The 26,745-nt window shown below is 38.1% G+C and overlaps 1 protein-coding gene across 1 annotated transcript in view; it reads right to left on the reverse strand.

Annotated features, from left to right (window-relative positions):
- Positions 1-26,745, reverse strand: part of LOC126470270 (hemicentin-1-like) — an 808,493-nt gene that overhangs the window by 622,148 nt on the left and 159,600 nt on the right. Inside the window, exons 4-6 of the mRNA XM_050098010.1 lie at positions 18,714-18,836; positions 13,128-13,548; positions 1,378-1,559 (exon numbers count right to left, since the gene is read on the reverse strand). Of these exons, the coding sequence (XP_049953967.1) occupies positions 1,378-1,559; positions 13,128-13,548; positions 18,714-18,836 (726 nt within the window). The remainder of the gene's footprint in view (positions 1-1,377; positions 1,560-13,127; positions 13,549-18,713; positions 18,837-26,745) is intronic.

The following is a 26,745-nucleotide window of genomic DNA, read 5'->3' on the forward strand; positions in this document are numbered from 1 at the left end:
CAGTCTGTGCTTTCTAGTCACAGCGTCACTCAAAACACAGCCATTTGTATTGTGTTGTTAATGGAAACCTACACTGGGGTGGTAATTCTGTGGCCCGGATACTGCTAGTCTTCAACCAGTGGTGCTGCTAACACTGTCTCACTGGAGTACAATTGTATTAGCTGTAATGGAGAGTATTTTGAAGGGGATATGGTTGTTTTGTAAACAATTTGAAAATATATAGCTTTTAATATATATGATACTCCCCCCGCCCCCAGACTGGGGGGCGGGGTGGGGGTGGGGGGGGGGGGTGGGGGTACCCTCTCATTAACCTTACAAGGCCTTGGTTACGACACTAAACTAATACAATCTGGTTGGCATTCTGTCTGACACAGAGCACTGCAACATTAATCATTTACATACTCACCAACAGTGTATGTGTACGAAGTTATATTGACATCCAACAACATCTTCGTTGTGTTTAACTTTTTTGGTCAGACAGTGCACTTAGATGGAGATACATGAGAAATTCATATTTGTAATAAATGTGAATACAGGTGTGAAATCTGCCTCAATGTGTGAAAACTCAGAATTACCTAACAGATGTTATTTGGACCCAGATGAAGTATTTTATCAGAGACAGTTTGAAATAGCTTTTTTCTGCAAATAAATAATGAAAATGTAATGAGTTTCCAGTTACTGGTATCTCAAAATATCTGGTGAAGATCAGTTTGAAAAGAAAATGTATGTAAGAATTCATTTGCGAAAGGAAAACCTCGCCTGGGCATTAAAGCAACAATTTATCAGTATTATTGCACTCATAAGTTATGCTCTGGTGCAATATAAACAGTGAGCAGTTAAATGGTCTCCATAAGATACGTGCTGCATTTAGCAACATAGGACCAGGCAGTGGAACCTAGTATCTTACAACAAAGAAACATTTATTTGCCTGCTAGCTAAAGAACAAAAGCTGGTATAATGTGAATACTTTAAGGTGACAGTTTTAGATCGTGTGTGTTTTGAACTAGTTTTGTGTATGATAGTGGTACAGGTTGGAAGATGGTGTCCCATGTATCATGCATCCATGTTCAGTGGACAATCAAATAGGCAGATATTGTGCATTGTATCCATACTGCCATTGAAATGGGTGATTACATATCAGTCATATGCTGTGTTGAACTGCTCCATTCATCAAGGTGACATGACACACTCACAAGACGGAGCAGTTCCTTCAAATCCAATTACTCATGATTGTATATATTATAAGGCAATTCACACAGACAAATGTAGACATTTTAAAGCAAACAAACACACACACACACACACACACACACACACACACACACATACATACACACACACACACACACACACACAGACACACACATCAGAATTTACCTCAAGATAAAATAATTCATTCGGTGGCATGAAAAACCCACGGTACAGATGTTTCTTTTTAGATACAGGCTCAAGATTGATCTCCTGTACCACATTTCCTTTCATATCAATTAACTTCAGTTGTGTTAATTTTGATATTTTCTTCTGATGTGTGGGTTTAATCAGTACTGAATTATAAGCACCTGTAAAATTTGGGATTTTTATATTAAAATGATGTTACAAATTATTGGATTAAAAATGACAGGCCACCATTAAGCTAGAGTAAAAAATACAAAATACTGCACAAGAAAAATGGTGAAGTGATTTACACAAAACTCAAAGAAAGTAGATTAACAAAAGCTGCAAATTATGAGGCAACTTTAATGCAAAAAGTAGAACAGGAACTACAAAGTTAAACATCAACAGAAAGACAGAGCTCAACATTTATCTCATCGAGACAAGGAGTACCGATGGGTCCAATAAATGGGGTCAAATACACTCATGCACTCGGAGTCATCGCATGGTGGTGTAATGTTACAACTACTTTTTATAAACATTGGAAGAATTTCACAAGTTTTTAAAAAAGGAAAATTTGTAATATTTGCATGTAAGTGTATATGTGAAACTGAGAGGCACACACTGAACGTACTATTTGAAATAAGTGGAGATGCTCCAGAGCTGTGGCACGATCAGCACACTTGAACACATATTGAACACTGATGGTGTCTGTCACATACACTCAACTACATTTGCTAAGTTGACTAGTGATGGAAGTAAATTCAGTCATGGGCAGACAGTTCAAATGTATACTACAAGAACAGGACAAAGTCTTTTATATTTTATTGCAATTATTTTCTAATGTCTTTATAAATATGCAGGTATCACACAGTTATTATAATGATTGTGAGCTGTACCTACAGGATGATTGAGAATTTTTATATATTTTAACATTTTGTATTTATATTTTCACTAATGATGTACTTTTTGGCATAGGCAGTTGTTTGGAAATTGACAGACTTGTTCAGAATTAGTCACCATTAAGGAATATCTATGCATCTCTGGAGGAAATTGTTGCACAGTTTGTGTCTGTCCTGAGCACTTTCAAAACATAAGTGATCACAGATATGAAAGATGAAGAGATGAAAGATGAAGAGAAAAAACATATTCAGTGCTAAAAAAAAAACCTATCTCATTTGACAGAAAATATGTTGGATCTTATGAATAGTTACTCTCACTGAATTGCTTGTGCACACACACAGAACTAAGAGTACTACACACAAACTAATTTCTCCAGATTGGAGACATATATAGATCTTCCCTAAGTTTAAAGAAAAATTGAGTGTGTTACATAAATATCATATACAGCAAAATAAGACCCAACATGAACTAAACATAAACTGATGAAAGTAATATTTTCTTTGTAAACTATTGAAATTTCATGTAGTGAGTTACTTAATTTTGACATATTACAATAACTATGACTGTTAACAAAGATACAGGGAGTTTACCATTAAGCTGACAACTGAGACTATAGGATGTGGAAGCATCAAATTTTTTTACTGAATGGTTTCTATAAAATGGTCTGAGAAAGATTGCAGAGTAGCCAGCATGTATGAGACAGTTTACTCATGCAGGTACTAATGCAGCAACTTATAAGTTAAACAGCATCCTCTGTGTGCACCATTAGGCACATATAATTGTGTCAGGCTAAAAATGAAGTCTGCGTGCAGACGACCAGCTTCATTTGTGTTCTCACACTCTCAGAGAATGACAGTGTCATTGGCAAACTAAAACTTTTTATTTCATCTTCCTGAACTTTAATTCCCTTTCCAAATTTCTCCTTTGCTTTACTTACTCCTTGCTTAACATACAGATTGAATAACATCAGGGAGAGGCTTCAACCCTGTCTCATTCCCTTCTCAATCACAGCTTCTGTTTCAAGTCCTTCAAATCTTAGAACTGCAGTCTTTTTTCTGTACAAGTTTTAGATAATCTCCCACTCCCTCTACTTTATCCTTGCCACCTTCAGAATGTCAAAGAGTTTATTCCAGAGAACATTGTCAAAATCTTTCTTCAAATTAAGAAATGCTATACATGTAGGCTTGCCTTTTTTCAGTGTACATTTGAAGATAAATCAAAGGGTCAGTAGTCTCATGTGCACATACAATTCCCTTGAGTCCAAACTTACCTTGCCCTAGGTCAGCTAACACCAGATTTTCATTCATCTGTAAATAATTTGGGTCATTATTTTGCAACCATGACTGATAGTTCTGTAATCACACCTCTCAGCACCTGCCTTCTTTGGAATTTGAGTTATTACATTTTGCAAAATGTCTGAGGACATTTCATCTGCCTCATATATAGGGTGTATCAAAAAGAATCCTCTGATTTGAAAAAAATCATAACTATTATGTTATTTGAGATCTGTGAGTGAACTGTTTGAAAGAGCAAACTCTCAAGTTTTACATAGTTCCCACTAGGTAGCGGCAGTGTGTGCCCACTTCAATTCTAGTAAAAATGGTGTCAGGACGACAGAAAGCGTGTTGTGTTCTATGTTTTGTGCAGTGATGGTCTGTAAGAACTGCTCAGCATGACTATCATATTAGCTCCTACAGCACAGAGCATTAGACAATGGCATGAACAATTCCAAGGAACAGGTTGTTTGTGTATAGGCAAATTGCCAGGCTTTCCCCCGAGTGTCTGACACAGACATAAAATGCATCGACCGAAGTTTAACAAGGAATCCACAGAAATCTATTCGCCATGCAGCTCGACAGCTCAACATGCTCCCAATGAGCATCTGGAGTGTGTTGCATTGACATTTACACGTGAAGCCACACAAAATTCAGCTACTGCAAGCTCTTCTTGAAAGTGACAAACAAGAACATATGGACTTCTGTAATTTTGTTCTTGGCAAGATGGAGGATGACAGTTTTCTTCCAAGTTTAGTATTTAGTGATGAGGTAACATTCGATTTAAATGGAAAGGTGAACCATCATAATGTGAGAATATGGGGTATGGAACAACCACATGAAGTTGTACAATGTGAGAGGGACTCCCAAAATGAAATGTGTTTTGTGCAGTTTCATGGGAAAATGTGTATGGTCCAACTATGTTTGCCGAGAACAATGTTACAGTAAGCACCTATCTGGAAATGCTTGAGAACTTTCTTTTCCCACAGTTGGAAACTGATTCAAATAACTTCATTTACCGACAGGATGGGGCACCACCACACTGGCATCTGAAGTGGAGGAATTTTTAAATCAAAGGATTACTGAATGATGGATTAGTCATACTGGACCAAATGATTCAGCTTTACATACTGGCCTCCAAGGTCACTAGACCTGACTGTATGTGATTATTTCTTGTGGGGGTTTATAAAAGACACACTTCAATTCGAATACTGCATTGACATATGCCATGCATCTCAAGGGGGGCATATTGAAAAAAAAAAAAAACTTATTGAGTTTCCCGTTCAACAAAAACAAAATTCATTGTATATTTTTATTAGTTTCAGAAATATAGTTGTGCCAAATCAGATGATTCTTTTTGATACACTCTGTATTTTGCAAGCCAGGTGGAATAGTTTTGTCTTGGCTAGCTCTCCCACAGGTGTCTATAATTCTGAGGGAATGTCATCTACTCTAGGGGACTAGATTTGATTTATATCTGTTAGTGCTCTGGTGAATACCTCTCACAGTATCACATCCCCCATTTAATTTTCATGTACTTTCTCTTCATTTTCTACAATATTGTCTTAAAATTAATTTCCCATATATGATCCTTCTATACATTCCTTCCACCTTCCAGATTTCTCTTCTTTGCTTAGTACTGGCTTGCTATACACACTCTTGATATTAATAAAGCTGCTTCTCATTTCACCAAGAGCCCCTTTAATTTTCTTATAGCCATATTCCATCCATCTCCTAGTCATGCATGCTTCTAAAGCCTTTCATTTCTAGCTATTACTGCTTAGCCATTTTATACTCTCTCTCAATCTCATGTTTTAGATGTCTGTTAGTCCCTTTTGCCTGCTTCATTTGATGCATTTTAATGATTTCCTCTACCATCAATTAAATTCAATGCTTCAGTATACATACAGGGCTATTACAAATGACTGAAGCGATTTCATAAATTCACTGTAGCTCCATTCATTGACATATGGTCACGACACACTACAGATACGTAGAAAAACTCATAAAGTTTTGTTCGGCTGAAGCCACACTTCAGGTTTCTGCTGCCAGAGCGCTCGAGAGTGCAGTGAGACAAAATGGCGGCCGGAGCCGAGAAAGCGTATGTCGTGCTTGAAATGCACTCACATCAGGCAGTCATAACAGTGCAACGACACTTCAGGACGAAGTTCAACAAAGATCCACCAACTGCTAACTCAATTCGGCTATGGTATGTGCAGTTTAAAGCTTCTGGATGCCTCTGTAAGGGGAAATCAATGGGTCGGCCTGCAGTGAGGGAAGAAACGGTTGAACGCGTGCGGCAAGTTTCACACGTAGCCCGCGGGAACGCGTGCGGCAAGTTTCACACGTAGCCCGCGGAAGTCGACGAATAAAGCAAGCAGGGAGCTAAACGTACCACAGCCGACAGTTTGGAAAATCTTACGGAAAAGGCTAAAGCAGAAGCCTTACCGTTTACAATTGCTACAAGCCCTGACACCCGATGACAAAGTCAAATGCTTTGAATTTTCGGTGCAGTTGCAACAGCTCATGGAAGAGGATGCGTTCAGTGTGAAACTTGTTTTCAGTGATGAAGCAACATTTTTTCTTAATGGTGAAGTGAACAGACACAATGTGCGAATCTGGGTGGTAGAGAATCCTCAAGCATTCGTGCAGCAAATTCGCAATTCACCAAAAGTTAACGTGTTTTGTGCAATCTCACAGTTTAAAGTTTACGGCCCCTTTTTCTTCTGCGAAAAAAAATGTGTATCTGGACATGCTGTAAAATTGGCTCATGCCACAACTGGAGACTGACAGCGCCGACTTCATCTTTCAACAGGATGGTGCTCCACCGCACTTCCATCATGATGTTCGGCATTTCTCAAACAGGAGATTGGAAAACCGATGGATCGGTCGTGGTGGAGATCATGATCAGCAATTCATGTCATGGCCTCCACGCTCTCCCGACTTAACACCATGCGATTTCTTTCTGTGGGGTTATGTGAAAGATTCAGCGTTTAAACCTCCTCTACCAAGAAACGTGCCAGAACTGCGAGCTCGCATCAACGATGCTTTCGAACTCATTGATGAGGAACTTGAGTATCGGCTTGATGTCTGCCGAATCACTAAAGGGGCTCATATCGAACATTTGTGAATGCCCAAAAAAACTTTTTGAGTTTTTGTATGTGTGTGCAAAGCATTGTGAAAATATCTCAAATAATAAAGTTACTGTAGAGCTGTGAAATCGCTTCAATCATTCGTAATAACCCTGTATGTATTGATCTACTAATTTACGTCTGAAATATACTGCATGTGTAATTCAAAATCAAGTGACTCATTTTGTCCTGTATATAGAGAGCAGGAAGTGAAGGGTAGATTTTACCATCCCTGAGGACTACTTAGCAGGACAATAAAAGGGAGAGAATTGATCTTTATCATGCTGAAGGAACAATTTTAGCATGCACCTTAAATGATTCAGGGAAACCAGAGAAAACTTATAGTACAATGACGAGATAGGTATTTGAATTACAGTTTTCCTGATCCTAAGTCCATTGTGTTTCACCTGTAGTGCCACCTCACTCTGTATGTTTCTGGAAACCTCAAATTATTTACACAAAACCATGTCTAACATGCTTGTAAGAGCAGAAAAAAACCAAATTTCATGTTTCCTGTTAACACATGCAGCTCTATGCCTAGACTCTATAACATGGCTATGAAAATCAGGAATAAATTAAATATGTGGTACATGATGAAATAAGAGGTATGGGTTGAGGATGGAGAGGTAAGGGGGGAGTGGGATGGAACACAGAATGAAGGAGAGACTACAGAGAGAATACTGAACTAGAGAGAAGCAGGAAGGGGTGGTAGGGGGGAGGAATAGAGGAGGGAGTGAAATGGGAGGTGGGGTGTAGGTGTGTGTGTGGGGGGGAGGGAGGGAGAGGTTTCTAGCTGAAATTGAGATAGGTATTTGAAATTGAGGTTAGGTGGATTGCAGGATTCAAGGATGTATTATAAGGATTACTTTCATCAGTGCCATTTACAGAAGATACAACTGGAAATAGGATTCAAATTACACAGATTGTGAAGCAGCTATTGAAGTTGAGGATGTTTTTCTAAACACTACAGGTCGTACAAGTGTCTCTCATAAGAATATAATCCATGTGAGAAGGGTCCGAGGCATTATAATGTACCAGGATACTTATTTAGTAGATTGTGTGGGTGGTGAAAGGATTTTGGGAAGGAAGTGCCTCACATTGGGACATGATGAAAAGTAGTCCTGGTTGAGGATGTGGTTAAGCTGTTAAGCTGTTCCAGGTCGGGTGGTATTTCATATGTAAGGGGGGGGGGGGGGGGGTGTTCCCTCCACCTGGATAGTGGGCAAGGTTGGAAACTGGGATTAAGTGTGAATATGGCATGGTAGATCTGACTGTGTGCTAAATTGAGGGGTGCAATTTAGCAGACCAAGATTCGACTATTGGACAATGTGATACACAGAAAAAAAAATAGATCACGATGTATAATAATTCATCATGTAAACATTTATGTACCCAGAAAGAGCAAATAAGCAGCCTCCTACTTAAAGAAATGAATTGAGACTATCTAGTTCTGATATGATGAACGTAGGGGAATTATGGGAAAAGTTTAAACTGATTGTAAATCACACTCTGCAGAAGCATGTGTAGAATAAGTGGATTTTGGGTGGTAAAAAATCACATTGGTTTAACAACAAAATTAAGAAAATGTTGCAGAAGCACTGTTGCACTCTCAGTTAAAAAAGAATGTGGAAATGCTGAAAGGCAAAAGTTATTAGAAATTCATGCATCTACAAAAAAGATCGTTGCACAAAGCATACAACTTCTAGTGTCAAATCTTAGCAAAACGCCCTGCTGAGAACCTGAGAAAGTCCTGGTCCTATGTAAAATCACTAAGTTGGTTGAAGGTTTCTATTCAGTCACTCATTGAGCAATCTGGTGTGGCAATAGAAGACAGTGAAAGGAGCACTTAAGTTTTAAATTTTGCATTTAAAAAGTCACTCATACAGGAGGATCATACAAACATACCATCATTTGACCATTACACAGACTCCCATGCGGAGGCAATGGAATTAGGCATCCATGGCATTGACAAGCAACTGAGGAAGTTGAAAATAAATAAGTTGCCAGGTCTGGATGGAACCTTAGTTTGGTTTTCCAGACATTACTCTTCAGCAATTGCCCTTACCTATATCATATTTGTCATGAATCTCGCACCAGTGCAAAGCCTCAAGTGACTGGAAAAAAGTTGAGGTGACTACTGTTTGTAAGAAGGAATCTGCGACTGCTTGCTGATGATGCTGTAGTGTACAGGAAAGTGTTGCCATTGAGTGACTATAGAAGGATACCAGATAATTTACACATAATTTCTCTTTGGTGTGACAAATGGCAGCTTGCTCTAAATATAATTTAATGTGGAGGAGTAGGAAAAACCATCCTGTAATTTTTTTCCAGTATTAGTGGTGCGTTGTTTGACACAGCATTGTTGATTAAGTTTTTAGGTGTCATTGCAAAGCAATATGAAATGGAATGAGCATGTCAGGTCAGTGGAAGGGTGGGGGTGGTGGGGGGGGGGGGGGGGAGAGGGGGGGGAGGGTAAATGATAGACTTTGGTTTATTGGAATTCTAGTAAAGTGAGGTTCATCTATGAAGGAGATGGCATGCAGAACACTCGTGCAACAATTTATTGAATACTGCTCGAGTATTTGGGACAATCACTACCAGATCAGATTTCAAAGAACAAAGACACATGATTTGCTTTATAATCCAGTGAAATTCAAAAAGATATGAGCCTTAGACTTCTCCAGTGAATGAGAATGATAAAATACCTTGAGCAACAATCACAGACACCCTCAAGACATCAAGATAAGTATTTAAAAAATAGGGTATTATTTCATTCTCAAAAACTATTTTCCTTTTGCTTACAGATAATGCTTTAATATTTAGAGTGCAATGCAATGTGTGACCTAATAGTTTAATGTATACAAGAAATGTTAGGAGAAATGTTACAGGAGATAGCACCCATCTATGCAGCCTTAGTAAGACATTTTGAATACAGAGCAATGGATTGATTGTCACTGCAGATGCACTATCTGCGAGTAGATAGTTTGTATGAGAGAAAGTTTTGTTTAGGAATGATTGGCAGCTATCAAAGTAAAGGCACTGTTGTTAGTTGGTAGCTTTTATATGAACAGAGGGTTAAATGTTGTCATTTGAGAGTTGGAGCTAAATGTCCAGGTAGATGGTATACCCTGAGACAAAGGCCACCAGTTGAAACAGACTGGAGGAAATGTGTTAAGATTGAACAAGGATGACAGTATGGTGTCTACACCCTGGATTCAGAGCATGAAGATATCATCAATGAACCTGCAACATATATGTGGCTTACAATATCGGGTGACTGGGGAAGATTCCTGCAGATGGCTTAACATTTATGATAAAATTATTAATTTTGAAACCAGAAAAAAACACAGCAGTTCATTCCCCAGAACTCTTACTTATAGTTCTGTACTGCTTCTCATTTATATTAATGATGAAGCACAAAACTCTCACTGCACTGTATGTTTGCAGATAACACCTCACTCTTATTCTTGGCAAAGACAGTAAGAAAATGTTGACTTCTTCACACTCAATATAACTGAAGTGTGTCCCAGTTTTAAACTGCGTGTAAATTATAAATGTACACACATCAAAAAAAAAGTTTTGTATAGCCTCGGTTCCATGAGTTCAGGAAACTGTGCAAAAAATTGGAATAGAGATCAACATAAACATCATTTTCGCTCTTCTTATTGCTCATGAAAACCACACATTGCATGTTAAACCACCATACAGCAAGACCTTCAAAGGTGGTATTCCAGATTGCTGTACACACTGGTACCTCTGATACCCATAGCATGTTCTCTTGCATTGATGCATGCCTGTATTTGTCATCGCATACTATCCACAAATTCATAATGCACTGTTGGTCCAGATCATCCCACTCCTCAATGGCGATTTGGCATATATCCCTTGGAGTCGTTGGTGGGTCACATCGCCCATAAACAGCCCTTTTCAATCTATCCCAGATATGTTCGATACAGTTCATGTCTGGAGAACATGCTGGCCACTCTAGTCAAGCGATGTCATTATCCTGAAGGAAGTCATTCACAAGATGTGAACAATGGAGGCATGAATTGTCATCAATGAAAACGAAAGCCTCACCAGTGAGCTGCCAATATGGTTGCACTGGGGGTCGGAGGATGGCATTCACGCATCATAAAGCCATTATGGCACCTTCCGTGACCACCAGCGGTGTACATCAGCCCCACATAATGCCACCCCAAAACAACAGGAAACCTCCACATTGCTGCACTCGCTGGTCAGTATGTCTAAGGTGTTCAGCCTGACCAGCTTGCCTCCAAACATGTCTCCAACAACTGTCTGGTTGAAGGCATTTGCGACACTCATTGGTGAAGAGAATGTGATGCCAGTCCTGAGCAGTCCATTTGGCATGTTGTTGGGCCCATCTGTACCATGCTGCATGGTGTCGTGGTTACAGAGATGGACCTTGAGATGGACGTCAGGAGTGAAGCTGCGCATCATGCTGTCTATTGCGCACAGATTGAGTCATAACACGATGTCCTGTGGCTGCACGAAAAACATTATTCAACATGGTGGTGTTGCCGTCAGGATTCCTCCGAGACTTAATCTGTAGGTAGCAGTCATCTACTGCAGGAGTAGTCCTTGGGTGGCCTGAGTGAGGCATGTCATTGACACTTCCAGTCTCTCTGTGTCTCCTCCATATCTGAACAACATTACTTTAGTTCACTCCGAAACGCCTGGACACTTCCCTTGTTGAGAGCTCTTCCTGCCATAAAGTAATAATGTGGATGCAATAGAATCATGATTTTGACCATCTAGGCATGGTTGAACTATAGGCAACACAAGCCGTGTACCTCCTTCCTGGTGCAATGATTGGAAATGTTTGGCCGTCAGACTCCCTCTGTCTAATAGGCACTGCTCATGCATGGTTGTTTACATCTTTGGGTGGGTTTAGTGACATCTCTGAACAGTCAAAGGGACTGTGTCTGTGATACAATATCCACAGTCAACGTTTATCTTCAGAAGTTCTGGGAACTGGGTTGCTGCAAAACTTTTTTTGATGTGTGTACAATTTTAGCAGTAGATGATGATAACTGTAAATTTCTGAGTGTATGCTTGGATGAAAATATTTAATGGAGAAAGCACAGCACATCTGGCCACAAAAAAAATCATTCATGGTTTATATATCATTAGTAAATAGTTAAAAATGCTTCACAGTTAACTAGTCAACTATCAGATTATTTAATTTGAATTATAGTTATGGGTTTTTGTGCACTGAGTGTAGCTGATAAAAATCTTACTATAATATTGTGGTTGGTGTATTTAAGCCTGTCATGGACTTGGATAGGGTAATTTTGGATGAAACTTTTGTTAGTAAAAATATTTCACAATATACTCACTGTGTATGTATAACTTAACTATGTTTCTTTATATGTTGTGCAAGTGTATCATAGAAATGAAGCTGAGTCCATCATTAAACAACATAAGTAGTAGTTACTGCCAGCATAAAATACAAGCAAGATTCCAAAGTGTGTGCATTAATACTCATGCTTAATACAAGCTTCCAAATTTTCTAACAGCAAGTGACATGAATTGGCTCTTATTAACAGTAAAATCTTCAAGAATCATGGTCTTATCATAAGATACGAGTAGATAATCATTTAAGGTCCCTTATCACCTGCAAAAAAACAATGTCCTTCAAAAATGTTGCATAATACAGGGTGTCCCACTCAAACCTCCCTGATTTCAAAGACCGAGAGGAAGAAAACCACAGTAGATATGACAATGAAAAATCCACCACATTGTAGAGCATCTCAAAGAATTTATTTATTTATCACCTATATGCCTCTACATGTGAACCATTTGTAGCACAAAGAATATCAAGTCTGTATTCAATTTCTTGCCAAGTAGTTTGTAACATTTTCTCTGTTATTGTTGAAATCGCACTAGTGATATGATGTCACAACGTAGGAATATCGTCCACTTTGGTTGCATACATGTGGTCCTTCATGAATCCCCACATGAAGAAACTACTGTAGAGTTGCCATTTTCACTTCATGTAATCATACTGCAATCTGGTGACAATACTTGGCACTTCTGACATGAGAATATAAATTCTTTGAGATGCTCTACAATGTGGTCCATTTTTCATTGTCGTATCTACTGGGTCCATGAAACCAGGGAGGTTTGAGTGGTACACCCTGTATATAGATGTATATGAACCACAGATAAGATGAATCATCTGATTTGCAAAAGGGTTAATTTTTTAATGCATTTGTGAAGTAGTTCAGCACTATCAGTGCTTAGAAGTATTACATATACAGAGGTTGTCAGTTGGTAATTCCATACCACAGAGAAAACCAAGAACAAAAAGTTAGCACCATATTCAAGTACATGAGAAGTGAAGTGAAGGAAAGAGTATTTCATTCTCTCTCTCAATCCTCGTAATACACAAACAACATGCTCTCCATAATTACAGAAACAATCATACCTTTGAGTGGCCTGTGAGAGGTTTCCTTGAACTTATCTGTTGCTACCCTTGAGAACCCATGTGCAAAGTTTATATCACTAACACCTTTAGAACGGACAGTATGTCCTGATTCACTACTGACTTTGACTTTCCATTCTCCTGGTTCGGGTTGCTCGACATTAATTACTTTAACATTTTTTAAATTAAGCAATGGATTTGCTTTCGGTGGACCGTTGATATCTTCACCATCAGGATTCACAAGTGCAAGTTCTGAGTTCTTGCCTGACACAGAAACTGTAAACTCTTTTACTGATTCATCTATATAAAGATTGTGTTGCTCATCCTTTGTTGCATTGGGTTTGTTAACTGACAACAGATCAACCTTCTGTTCATTGTCATCATAATTGTCCAGTCCAAAAGATTCCCTCACATAATTTAAAACCTGAAACAATGTTACACAGAATAAGTAACTCTGTCAAAAATAAAGCAACAGAAAATAGAAGCAATGCATAATAATTCACATGACACACTAGAAAAGTGGAACAGATGACTGACTGTCTGTTTACAGCTTCATGAGTAAAACTATTCTCTCTGTATATAAAGTTATATACTCCTTGAATAAGGAAGGTCCCCTTAAATATTTGTTAAGCACTGGACAGCCAGCATTTTTCCAGGTTCTCTACTTTCTTGGCAGCCAAAATATTTGGCATTACAGAACTTACTCTATGTTCTTCCAACTATCCAGCATTCTGTAACATATTACATACAGTAAGTAGAGTCATATGCATATATTCTGAGTTATGTATGGGTAAATTAAGCCAAAGCTCACATGGCAGAAAGATCTAGTGAAAGTTTAATGTGCAAACCTTCTTTGTTTACGTGTGTGTTTCTAACATTGGATAATTTCTCTATATAAAACATTCCATGACCACAGAAATAGAGCAGTAGCACATATGGTCCTGTCTCCGATTATCAGAAGAAGTGCACCAGCTCTACCTTATTGATCTCCCTGATGAATTTCTGCTGTTAGCAAATCAGTTCACCTTAAAAATAAAGTGTCAGAGAGCAGAAAGACAGAACAGTTTAGCATAGTATGTTTCTTAGAAGAGCTGTTGTGCACTGAACAGTCAGCATGTTGCTATGATCCCCACATTTTGGCAGCCAGAAAAAACTTCTTTACTTGCCACTGCTGAATGGAGGACAAGTTAGTGGTGCATGTTTGGGATGGGAATTTAATAATTTCATTTTTTTTTAAATGTATGCCTCACATTATTATTTTTCGTCTTAGCAAACTGACAGCTACATCTTATCACCAATTATCTCATAAATGTGAAACAGGTTAATAACTGGAAGAGACCTATGGTTAAGCCTCTCTCAGTGCACTGCCTTCATGATCATTATGAGTATAACACAGTTCATAGCGGATTTTGTAGAATAATTCAGCACTCTATTTCTTCACTGGTAACATACAGTATCATATAACTATCATTAAGTATTATGAAATGCATTATGTACAATTCAGTGATTCTATAAGAATCCAGGACCCAGTCAACAGCTTTCTCTAGTTCTTGCAAAGAACTTAATTGTGTATCACATAACTTATGCTGTATCCTCATTTTGACTGCCACTACCACTATAAATATCACAGATTTGGAAGTTTTACCTGTTACAATAAACTTCTTCATATTTTTCAAATGTGTTTGCTTTGTACCTTTATTTTTTCACTTTGCTGGTAACTTGAGAGTTATATCTGCAGATGTAGATCTGGTTGTCATTCATTTCACAAATATGAAACATGTTGATGCACACAGTTGCTGTATTCAATTTCATTGACTATGGTAATCTAAATGTTGAATAATTTCTCAGATCTTGTAATTCCCATAAAAATTTCTGTTGTACACTTTTTTTGTCACATTTTCTGATCAAAATTTTGCTATCACATTGCTACAGGTATCATGCAGCATAATGAAACGATTGTATTGTTGTGTGGTCTCTAAATCACATTGTTTGTTTCTTGCCAGTTATTGTGAATTAATGTTACAGAGGTTTGGGATGTTCTTTTTGACATAATATTCGTTTCATTATATAAAATTCTGTGTAATATATCAAGACCACTATTCTCCATTCCAGAGGCTGTCGAGCTCCACTTGTGCTTCGTGTTGCATGCATGGAATACACAAGTTTAAAGGGTCCATTTAATTTGTAAGCATGCTATCAAAATTCTGGTCATTCTGTGATAATATTAAAGTGTAGTTATGGCCATGAATTTAACAAACACTTAATTTGTGAGTTCTTGTACATCATTGTCTCATGAGAGTAAGATGAAAAGTTGTCAACCCAGATATGAGTAACTGTGTATTTCTATAAAAAATGCACTTACTTATTGATGTAGTACCCTTTTAGATTGAAGCAATTTCCCAAATATTTTTCTAGTGAGTAGTTTCCATCCCTTCTGATTTTTAACATCTGCAAAATAATAACAATCTATAGCTGCAATAACTTTCTCATTGGCATCAAAATGCTTTCCAACCACAAATTACTTAAAATGTGTCAACTGGCAGAAATCAAAAGGTGCCATATCTGGTAAACAGTGGTGGGACAATAGTTCATACTTCAACTCTCCCAGCTATCCATTGCCAATGCTCATTAATAGGCAAGTGCATTTTCTTCATGTAAAATGATTTTTTTTTTCTTTTCTAATCAAGGTGTATCCTCATGTGTTACTTCATTCAACTCATTCAGAAGACTTGTGTAGCATTCATCAGTCATTGTTTGGTACATTGTGAGGTAATCAATAAGAAGGATCCCTCTAACACCCCAGAGAACATTAGTCATGGTGGACCTAAGTCTCATCCAAAGTAACAAATCTGATACAAAATAAGATGTCTACTTTTTATAACAGTTCAGACACTGTTTATGTTTTCAATCTATCCTTTATTTTGCTCAGCGTTCAACAAATGCAGCACTTATCTTTCACAAAGCTAGCTCATCAATTATTCTGTGTAAAATGTGCCACATTCCTTTCTTTGATATGCCTATGGCACCAGCTATTTTTGATCATCGATCATGGAATAGTGAGATACATTCTTTCTTGATGTTGTTGCCTATTATTACAGTTTTCTGACATCCTTCATGTGAATCACCTTTGCGAGATGCACAGCCACATTTGAGATCAACATCCCATTTCTTGATAATCTGATATAAAGTAGCAGCCTCCTTATAAGTCCATACCCATTTCATGATCTATTTTCATTATCAATGAACTGTCTAAAGCAAATAGTTTTATGACAGCACCATTTTGTTGTTTATACATTTGAGTCAGACACATGACTGCACAAACTAAATTAATACAGGAAAAATAAAGTTCTTTGATATCAATACCATTTTTTTAGTGTCTGAAACCTTTGCCTTGGACTCGTAAGAGTTAGTCACACAGTTCAGAAGATTATTGAAATGTTATTTAAGTCACTTATACTATCCTTAATTAACGTTCTGTTTCAAGTCTTGTATCTAAAATTGATTTAGTTGACACTGATTTCATACTGAAATATTGCAATATATTTCACTCTGTCACAGCTATGGAAGAGCTGTAGAAAGCAGATTCTGCATATGGACGCTATAGGCTCATGCATCACCTCCTACATTGCAAAATACATTATCTAGCTGCCTCCACCTAGCAGATCCCATAGTTATGGGTAGCCTCATGATCAGCCGAGGTACTGATGGGCATCCCACAAGACAGCTCTCTTTGTGTCCTCAATGTCCCCCATCTCTGTCGGGCTCCCTCATTTCCTTCCAATGCAATTGCCAGTTCTTGCAGAATGCACTGTTTAGCTACCTTCACATAGCCAACCCCATAAATATGAGTAGCCTCATGATCAGCTTATAAATGTCCAGGTACTGACGGGTATCCTTCAAGACTGATCTCTCTGTGTTCTGGTAGTCCTCCATCTTTGCTGGGCCACTTTATCTTCTCTTTACCAAATCACCTGCTCTTTTCAAGTTGTTCTTCAGCAATCCCAAAATTTTATGGAAGTTAATTCAATCTTTCACACTAACATTCACTCTGGCCACGTATCCTTGTACATTACTTCCATCTGAAGTTCTGAATTCATCTCCCGTAATTGTGCCCAAGTAGGTGCAAAAGCATGCCTCTCTCAGCTCAAGTAGTTTTCCCAACTGTTGAAACTCTCTGACCTCTTATTACAGTAATATGAACTCAATGATTAAACTCATGAGACACTATGGAGCTGTCCTTGAACTGTTCATCATCCACCAGCATGGGACACATTATCTCACTCGTCTAGCTAGGTACTACTTAAGTCTACAAACTATTTTCCAACTTATCAGTTTTGTTCATTACAAACTGCTTATAGCATAAATGAACAGTAAATATGTATATTATATAACTCCACCTGGCATTGGGTGTAAGTTAAATCTCTTGTAACAAAAAACTGTTTAGTGAAAGGATACATTAAAACTAATCAAAATATCCACGGGTGTACTGCCGGTCTACAGTGTCAAACAGGAACAATATTTCGGCGATCATACATGTCGCCATCATCAGGTGAACTGACGGACTGAGCTCCTGTGAATGTACTGGCATGGAGATCCATACGCTATGGCTGCTCAGAGGGAACAGGGTTCGGTCACGGTGGCGGCCGATTTAAATACCCTCCGCCCGTGGCATGCTCCCTCCGCTGTCCGCGCCCCGCGCCATGGTCGCGCGGTGGAACAGATTGGGATGGCATCTGAGATGACGTTGGTGTGATGGCTCTGTCCGCCGAGGTCATCACAACTATACGTTTGCTCGATTTACTCTTGATTAACCCAATCGCTGGTTCCCAAGCCTTGCTAAGATTATAGCCACAGTCATGGTTTATGAGGTCGTCATTGGTGTGAATTTCGATGGCCTCTCTAACAACGCTGTCCCAATATCTTGACGTCTGTAACAGAATCCTCGTGCGTTCATACTTTATAGCATGATTTTCCGACAAACAATGTTCAGTGACCGCCGACTTGCTCAGATACATCAGTCGAGAGTGCCTCTGGTGTTCACAGCATCGATCCTTGACGGTACGCATCGTCTGACCAATATACGACTTGCCACATTGACACGGAATCTGGTACATGCCAGCCTTCCTCAAACCGAGGTCATCTTCAGTGCTCCCCACCAGTGCATGAGTTTTATTCGGAGGACAAAACACAGTTCCGACCCAGTGTTTATTCAAAATGCGGGCGATTTTCCCCGAGAGTGCGCCTGTATATGGAATAAATGCAGTGCCTATCTCCTCCCTTGTGATTTCATCCATCTCCACAGGTTGTGCTGTAGTGGTTGGGCGGAGAGCATGTTGAATCTGCCACTCTGAGTACTCATTTTTTCGAAATACAGTTCTCAGATGTTCCAATTCCTGGGGTAGACTCTCTTGACCGGCAGTACACCCGTGGATATTTTGATTGTCAAATATGCCGGGAGAAACTCAAGAATCACTACATTAAAACTGTTAGATAATTTGCAAAAATTCTGCTGAAATTATTTATTATGTCTGCAGTAACATACAACCAAAACAAAACATAATTACATTATATGAAAAAAAATTTACAAACCTCTTTCACATCTGTTTTATTGAGATGGAAAACTTGTCCTAAGCTTGTGGCTGCAATATCTTCATAAACCTGGTAATTGGGTTTATCTGCATCATTACAGTCACCAGTTAATATAAACACAACCTGAAATATTTAAGGAATGATATATTTCAGCTTAAATTTGCACATTGCACAATAAAAAATGCACAGTTGGCAAGAAAATTACAGAAGTTGAAGAAGTTTATGGTAAAGTGTTTGGCTACAATTCCATCAACTTGTCTACTAGCTCTCTCTCTCTCTCTCACACACACACACACAGGCATACCTATACCTTTAACATGACCCCCCTCCCCCTCCGCGCGCGCGCACACACACACACACACACACACACACACACACACACACACACACAAACCACAACACAATGGAAGCAAATTGGAGGGGGAACTTTGGAATATGGAATGAGTTCAACATAATGAGTACAAACAACAAGAAAATGCCACAGTCAAACACATGGCCTGGTCACCAACATCATCACTCTCATTATGAACCACTCAATGTTTACCAATGGATAACAATCATCTTTAGACTTTTTAATGTAATATGGACTTCACCTATATAAATTCATGTTGCTCTTGAATATTTTACATCATCAACCCATCATATGTCAGGTTTCTATCTCAGTCTCTTCTTACATCTTGAAATTCAGCAGATCACTTGCTTGGTGCTAATACTGTTCATTTGCCTGGTTATGTGTCCCACCAACCTCCATTTCATTCTGATAACAGTCATAGCTCCAACATCCAGTCCATTCTGTTCTGTGGTTCATCTGTTCGTTTTCCTGTCCCTTCCAGTAACTCTAAGCATTGTTGCTGCAGTTGTGTACCCAAAATTTAAAGGATCAACTTCAATTAGAATCATAACATAGAAAATGTTTAAAAGGTGCAAAAATTAAATATATAGACAGCCTGCACCACACTTGTCCATCCTCCTCTGGGGTACTGCTGCATGGTATGGGAACATTACCAGATAGGATTTATGGAGGATTTTGAAAAATATCAAAGGAGGGCAGCTCATTTTGTATTATTGTGAATTAAGGGGACAGAGTGTCACAGACATGCAAAGCGAGTTGGCGTGGCAGTCAAGGTGTCTTTTGTTGTGCCTTTATCTTTTGAAAAATTTTAGATCATGAACTTTCTCCTCTGAATGCTAATATATTTTGTTGACTCCCACTTACATAAAGAGAAATTACTATTACAATAAAATAATAGAAATCAGAGCTCCCCCAAGTACTATTTAAGAGTGGAACTATTTAAGAGTGGAACAGCAGAGAAATATTCTTAAAGTGGTTCTGTGCACCCACTGCCAAACAATTAAATGTGTACAGCAGAGCAACCATGTAGATGTAGATGTAGACATGGACATACAAAAACTTCCTTTGGGCTTCTATGAATTATTTTGGTGACATGGAATCTTTTTGCCCAATTTCTCCAATTTCCTAAAAAAATCCACTATCCTGATGAAGTCTAATGGAAGCTGTAGCATTAGCATGCCTATTCTTCACTATATTAACCTAGGTTGTATCAGTGCCTTGGTTTTGAAGGGCTGTTAATACAGTGACAAAACTTTTCTCAAACCCTACGAACTGAAGCAAGCTGGTATGTAATACTCACTACTTTGTTTTATAATTTTGTTCACAACTTTCAAAAGGTCAGTTGTGCTGTATTCACTTTTAAAGCATGTTGGTTCCCTTGCCACATTAAAATTCATTGTCTTTCCCTACAAGATTGCTGATAACTTTAGTGAACATTTTGTACATTACAGAGATCAAACTGGTAGAGGTACAGTTTTTTTATGTCTTAACAAGTTTGTTTGTGTGGCCATCCTCCGCAGCACGCACAAAAATACTTGTTTTGTAAAGGAAGCTGCCTTTTCCAGCTGCCACTTAATTTATTTTTCCCAGACGTGTTTCACCGTTTTCTTGCTTTAAGGCATCATCAGTGGGATCTACAGCAATGCAGTTCTGTTTTTTAGATTATCAAACAGTTCATGTCACTATTTTTTATGAAAAAAATTAATTACTTAGGATTAGCTGTGATCTGCATTTCCTCTCATCTGATCTGGAGGTTGCACTAGCACTTTATTAGTCAAGTCAAGTGAATTTTATAGTGTCATGTATCTTATTTATGTCAGTACATAGTTTTTCAATTTTTGTTTGTGGTTCATCTGTTTGTAAATACAATTCACTATTGAACTGGAAGTAATTACAAGAAGATGGATTACCAATGGTGTCCCCAGTTTCAGGAGCCTTAGCAAATATTTTTGTAAACCATATTGAACAGATCATTTTCACAAAAATAGTAGCAAAAGAATATAACATATTATATTGGTTCAGGTGTATGGTTGACATCCTCTGCTTAATACATGAACCACAAACAAAAATTGAAAAACTACATACTGACATCAACAAGATACGTAAAATATAAAATACACAAATGAAAGAGAACAGAACAACCAAATTAACTTTCTGGCTGTAACAATCAAAAAACAAAACAATAAGCATATGTTTGAAATTTACCATAAACCCACAGCAATGGACATTATCATTCCCCAATCCTCAAACCACCCACACTCACAAAAGCAACCAGCAATTCAACACATGCTCCATAGACTCAACACAGTGCCTCTCACCAAAGAAAACTACCAAAAGGAACTGGACATAATAATACAGATAGCACAAAATAAAGGTTACAATGGGCAAAACACAGAGACCTATATCAGAAAGCTGGTATCAACTACAGTGTAACACTTGCGAAGGCAGATACATACGAAAAACAGGTACAACATTTGATGTCAGATAGAAAGAACACATGAGAGCCAGGAAACATTTGCAGAACACATAAGAGAACATGACCATAGACCAACCACTAGAGAAAAAGACATGAAAATAACTAGAATCAACAACAAAAAACACCTCCTAACCCTGCTAGAAAATTACCACATACAGAAAACCAAAGCTGAAAGGAAAACCCTGTTGAACTATCAAGTACACATTGTTTACAATAATAGATAAAATAACAGAATAATATTCCCAAAGAGGTTTAACATAATAATACCATCCAATATAACAATAACACCACCCAACATCCTTACACTCACTTATCCATGAACCCCTCCTCAGAAATTTGAAACAAAAAGTCAGATTAGCTGTCAGCAAAGCTTTCAACCACTAGCTAACAGCTAGTACATTCATATTCAACACCCTATAGCTCAACCCCCCCCCCCCCCCAACACACACACACACACACACACACACACACACACACACACACACACACACACACACACACACAAAAGAAAAGTCGCTTTTGAGCATAAAAATTGAGACGTGAGCTGTTTGATAATCTAAAAATAGCAAAACTGTATCATTATAGATCCCACCGATGATGCCTTAGAGCAAGAAAAAGGTGAAACACGTCAGGGAAAAATAAATTAAGTGGCAGCAGGAAAAGGCGGTTATATTTACAAAACAAGTATTTTTATGTCTTGCCTGTGACCCTTTTTTTTTTTTTTGCAAAATACTCCAATTACAACAGTGCTCCAGTTTTGTGGAACTGCATCCAAGCCAGATACCCGGTAGCATGCATTTCACTGACACCAAACCACCACCATTAGTGACTTCAGTGGTGTCAAACAAGATCTCATTAGAGGGAAGGGTGGAGGTCTGTTGTGTTTTCTGATGAAAGCTGGTTCTGCCTAGGTGCTAGTGATGGCTATGTGTTACTTAGAAGATCAGCTGAGAGTCTGCAATCAACCAGTCTGCATGCTAGACACAATGGACCTACACCTGTAGTTATGGTCTAGGATGCAATTTTGTATGACAGCAGGAGCACTCTCATGGTTATCCCACGCACCCTGACTGCAGATCTGTATATCATTCTGGGGATTTGGTCTGTTGTCCTACCATTCATGAACAGCATTCCAGGGAGTATTTCCAATACATAAAGCTCACCCGCACACCACTGTTGTAACCAAACACGCTGTACAGGGTGTCGACATGCTGCCTTGGCCTGTTCGCTCACCAGATCTGACTCCAATTGAGCGCATATGGCCCACCATTGGATGAAAACTACAGTGTCATCCACAAATAGTATTATCAGTCCCTGTATTGACAGACCAAGTGCAACAGGCATGGAATTCCACCCCACAAACTGACATCTGGCATCTGTATAACAAAATGCATGCACGTCTACATACCTGCATTTTGCATTTTGGTGGCTACACTGGTTATTAATGTACCACCATTTCACATTTGCAATGGCTTATCTCGCCCTAAAATTAACCTGTGATCTTGCAAAGTTAATCACTTCAATATGTTACCTACAAAAATGTATTTCTGAAGTTTCATTAGTCTACATTAAGTATTTTCTGGTGTTGTCTTTTTTTCCCATCAGTGTATATATTTTAGGAAATTCGCTATGAATTATTAAAGGAAAGAAAGGGGCTGTAAAAAGGAATGGAAAGCATTATAAGAGTGTAAAATAGTCCATATTTGACAGTGAGACCGAGTTTTAGCAAAAATTAAAGAAACTAATGTGTATCTTAAAGTTTAAGAAGCCTGCACAATGTGCTGAGCGTGTGATTCAGTGACTGAGTGTTGATGGTGTAAGAATTAATTATGATTAACAATGTTTTACTGTTTATGCTGTTTGTCTAATATTTATTTGTATTAATTGATATTGTCTTGCTGCATTTGTGAATGTTCACTGAAGAATTATGGGGGGAAGTATTTACTGTTTTCTTAATTTTAAAGATGGCAATTATTTGTTTATTTAGTAGTAATATTAAAGATGTGCTGATTAATGGGAAGGGAGAGTAAAATATAAGGTTCCTACGTGATGACTGATGAGATACTCACCTCCATACCCAAGGTTGCTAATGAATGTCAGTGTGGTGCCACTTGACATGGAGGTAAGATGGTTTGAATCCTGACAATGGTTAAAATTCTCACTACTAGTATTTGGCCAGCAAGGGGAGAAGAGGTGGTGGCTGAAAGTTCCTTATCACCTGTCTTTCACGAGTGTGTTGGGTTCAGTTCCAAATTTCTCTACAGTGTCTCATGACAAACTTCTCTACAGTGCCTCATGAAGTGACAGCATGTGACACTGTTGGTGATCCATGCATTGGAAGGGGACATTAAGCCTGGTGGCCTTCTTGATACTATTCAAGAGGAGTAGGATATGTACTGGCACCAGGTTTATCACTCTCCCTCCTCTTTTTGTCATCATCCAACAGAAAAATAGCACTGCACTATATACACTCACCTGCAATCTACAAATACACATATGACACAATATATATTCATAATGATAGGGGCCACATAATGATAGGGGCCAATGCATGTGGAGAAAGAACACCTCTTACAGGCAGCTGAACCCATCCCATGGGATATCCCAGCCAACAATGGCATACAACATTGACATTTTTTACTCATGAGATATAGGGAGCAGGATTACTATTCATGGATGTAAAATTTGTTGGCTGCCATGTAGAATGGGTAATGTTAACAGTAATACAGAGGTAGCATTTTATCACCCGAATAGTTCTGGCTACATTAATGGCTACAGTGCATTTATTTGGGAGTGTTTTTTTGTATTACAATATATTCATTTATATTGGTCAGAATATAAAATAAATATATTATATATATATCACCACTTGCATCATTATGGAGATCAAACTCTGATCTAAGGCACTGAACTCAGTGTACAGCTTTATGAATTTAGTTTCTTTTGTAATATCTCTATTGAATACTTCTTAACTAACAGAAACCATTACATTGCACTCAATGGCAAATGTTTGCCAGAGACAAAGGTATTTTCAAAAATGACCCAGAGAAGTGTATTGAAATCACTGTCATTTTCTATATACATAAATAACCTTGTGGACCGAAAGTGCAGCAATCTGTAGCTTTTTGCTGATGATGCTATGGTGTATTGGAAGGTGCTGACATAAAGTAACTGTAACAGGATACAAGATGACTTAGACAAAATTTATTGTTGGTGTGATGAATGGCCGCTACCTCTAAACATTGAAAGTTTAAGTTAATGCAGATGATTAGGAAAAAGAAACCCATGTTTGAATACAGCATTAGTAGTGTGTTGCTTGACACAGTCACATCTATTAAACAGCTAGGGGTAAAACTGAAAAGTGATATGAAATGAAATAACCATGTCAGCAGTGTAGCAGGGTAGCCGAATGGTCGACTTTGGTTTATTGGGAGAATTTTAGGAAAGTGTGGTTCATTTGTAATGGAGACCACAAGAAGTACACTAGTGCAACCTGTTTTTGAGTACTGCTCGAGTGTTTGGAATCCTCCCCGGACAGATTAAAGGAAGACATTGAAGCAGTTCTGAGGCAGGCTGGTACAGATGTTACCATTAAGATTGAACAGCATGTAAGTATCATGGACATGCTTTGAGAAAACAAATGGGAATCCCTAGAGGGAAGGTGGTGTTCTTTTTGAGGAACACTATTGAGAAAATTTGAAGCTGACTGCAGAACTATTCCACAGCCACTAAAGTACATCACTTGTAAAGACCACAAAGACAAGAAAAAAGAAATCCAGGCTTATACAAAGGCATACAGACAGTCATTTTTCTCTTGCTCTATTTGTAAGTGGAACAGGAAAGGAAATAACTAGTAGTGGTACAGGGTACCATGCACCATACGGTGGTTTGCAGAGTATGTATGTAGATCTAGATGTAGTTATCAATGTATTTATTTATTTATTTATTTTTATAATAGTTCATTTGAACTTGGTAACTTGTTTTTAGTTTAATGTTAGAGTGAATGCGATGAGTGAGCAGTAGACTGGATGCTAATTTGAGCTCATATGTATGGCCAGAAGATTGAAGCTGTCATGAGCCAGAGTACTGGAGGTCATAGAAGAGGTTCAGTTCTGGTGCTGTCTAACAAAGACAACAGACTACAGTACATTATTACTGTACTGTAGTTGTTTTGTAGATGTTCTGTGATGAATAATTTTTCACAGGAATTTGTGTTCCAACTAAGACCTTTTTTTACTGTTTCAATGAGAACCTTTTACTGAAAACATTATTTGTTTGTGATGGAATTCATATTCCCATTAAAATTATTATGAAGGCCCAACAGTTGTAACAATAATGATTTAATATTCATAATCATAGATACATAAATCTAAAACTATGAGGGAAATTTAGTGCTCATTTATATTTTTACTTTAAAATTTATTTTAGGTGCCATTTACATTTATCAGAGTCATTGGTTTTTTGGACTGTATACACAATGAAGGTTACAGAATAAAACTGTTGGTATTGAATTAACACTAACCAAGTGAACACATACATTTCTTAATTACATTGTAAATAGCGTAAAATGAATTTCTCCAGTTAACTTGTATTTTTGCTTAGACATTTTAGGACTGACATAAATAGTACTGAATAAAATGTGTTCACTGTTGATTCCATAGTAAATCACACAAATTTGAAGACTGTCAATTCAGCTAAATACCTGGGGATTACAATTACAAACTACTTAAATTGGAACAATGTCAAAGAAAATGTTGCAAGGAAGGTGAACCAACGACTGTGTTTTATTGACACAATGCCTAGGAATTGCAGTAAATCTACTAAAGAGACCAGCTACACTACACTTGTCAATCCTCTTCTGGAGTAGTGCTGTGTGATATGGGATCCTTGGCAGATAGTCATGACAGAGGACATCAAAAAGCTTCAGGGAAGGGCAGCTTGTTTTATAATATTGCAGAATAAGGAGAGAGTGGGGTACCAAGCAACGTGGTTCAGTGGTTAGCACATAGGACTTGCATTTGAGAGGAATACAGTTTAAATCCACATCCAGCCATTCAGATTTAGGTTATCCATTATTTCCCTAAATTGCTCTATGTGAATTCTGGGATAGTTCCTTTAAAGGGCTCAGCCAGTTTCTTTCCCCATCCTTGAAAGATTGTACTCTATCTCTAATGACCTAAAATTCAATAGGATGTTAAACTATA

The sequence above is a fragment of the Schistocerca serialis genome, chromosome 3 (genome assembly GCF_023864345.2).
Source record: "Schistocerca serialis cubense isolate TAMUIC-IGC-003099 chromosome 3, iqSchSeri2.2, whole genome shotgun sequence".
Taxonomy (NCBI): Eukaryota; Metazoa; Arthropoda; class Insecta; order Orthoptera; family Acrididae; genus Schistocerca; species Schistocerca serialis.